Source organism: Limulus polyphemus, unplaced genomic scaffold (assembly GCF_000517525.1).
Source record: "Limulus polyphemus unplaced genomic scaffold, Limulus_polyphemus-2.1.2 Scaffold79907, whole genome shotgun sequence".
In the NCBI taxonomy this organism is placed as follows: Eukaryota; Metazoa; Arthropoda; class Merostomata; order Xiphosura; family Limulidae; genus Limulus; species Limulus polyphemus.
The window spans coordinates 1-1048 of NW_013745503.1; the positions used below are offsets into that span (position 1 = coordinate 1).

General features: G+C 31.9%; 1 protein-coding gene across 1 annotated transcript; it reads left to right on the top strand.

Annotated features, from left to right (window-relative positions):
• Window positions 1–12: 12 nt before the first annotated feature.
• LOC106477802 (GRIP and coiled-coil domain-containing protein PFC0235w-like) lies at window positions 13–444 on the top strand (the record flags this gene model as incomplete). The annotated part of the gene is made up of 1 exon (XM_013938325.1): window positions 13–444. A coding segment is annotated over exon 1 (432 nt), but the record flags the coding sequence as incomplete, so codon positions are not given.
• Window positions 445–1048: the final 604 nt, after the last annotated feature.

Genomic DNA, 1048 nt, shown 5'->3' on the forward strand with positions numbered 1-1048 from the left:
TATCCTAAAACTATGCGTTATGACAATGTAAAGTATCCTAAAACTGTGTGTTATGACAATGTAAAGTATCCTAAAACTGTGTGTTATGACAATGTAAGGTATCCTAAAACTGTGTGTTATGACAATGTAAGGTATCCTAAAACTGTGTGTTATGACAATGTAAAGTATCCTAAAACTGTGTGTTATGACAATGTAAAGTATCCTGAAACTGTGTGTTATGACAATGTAAAGTATCCTAAAACTGTGTGTTATGACAATGTAAAGTATCCTAAAACTGTGTGTTATGACAATGTAAGGTATCCTAAAACTGTGTGTTATAACAATGTAAGGTATCCTAAAACTATGCGTTATGACAATGTAAAGTATCCTAAAACTGTGTGTTATGACAATGTAAGGTATCCTAAAACTGTGTGTTATGACAATGTAGAGTATCCTGAAAGTAGGGTATGTTTAATGATCATATAGGCACATATACGTCTTTGACCCTCCAGTATCCACAGTAACTGTACATTTGTTCTAGAAATCACACAACTGATCTTCAGACTGAACAAAACTTAGTGTATACTTTCAAGTTTATAACAATTAAAGAGAAGTTTAAAAAGCGGAGCTTGTTGACATAGTAACTGAGATAATAAGCTTAAATGGCTAAAATCTGATGATGGCTTATTATTAAGTATTGTATCACTGTACACGCTACATGTAACAATGATGGCTTATATACATACTGTACACGCTACATGTAACAATGACGGCTTATATACGTACTGTACACGTTACATGTAAAAATGATGGCTTATATAGGTATTATACACACTACATGTAACATTGAAGGATTATATAGGTATTATACACACTACATGTAACATTGCAGGATTATATAGGTATTATACACACTAAATGTAACATAAAACCTACAACTGAGTATTATATTAATGTTATCAGTTATCTAGTTACAACTGAACGTAAACTGATACGAACTGAACCTTAATTACAGAGTGATCTGACGTTAATTCACACCTTAATTACAGAGTGATCTGACGTTAATTCA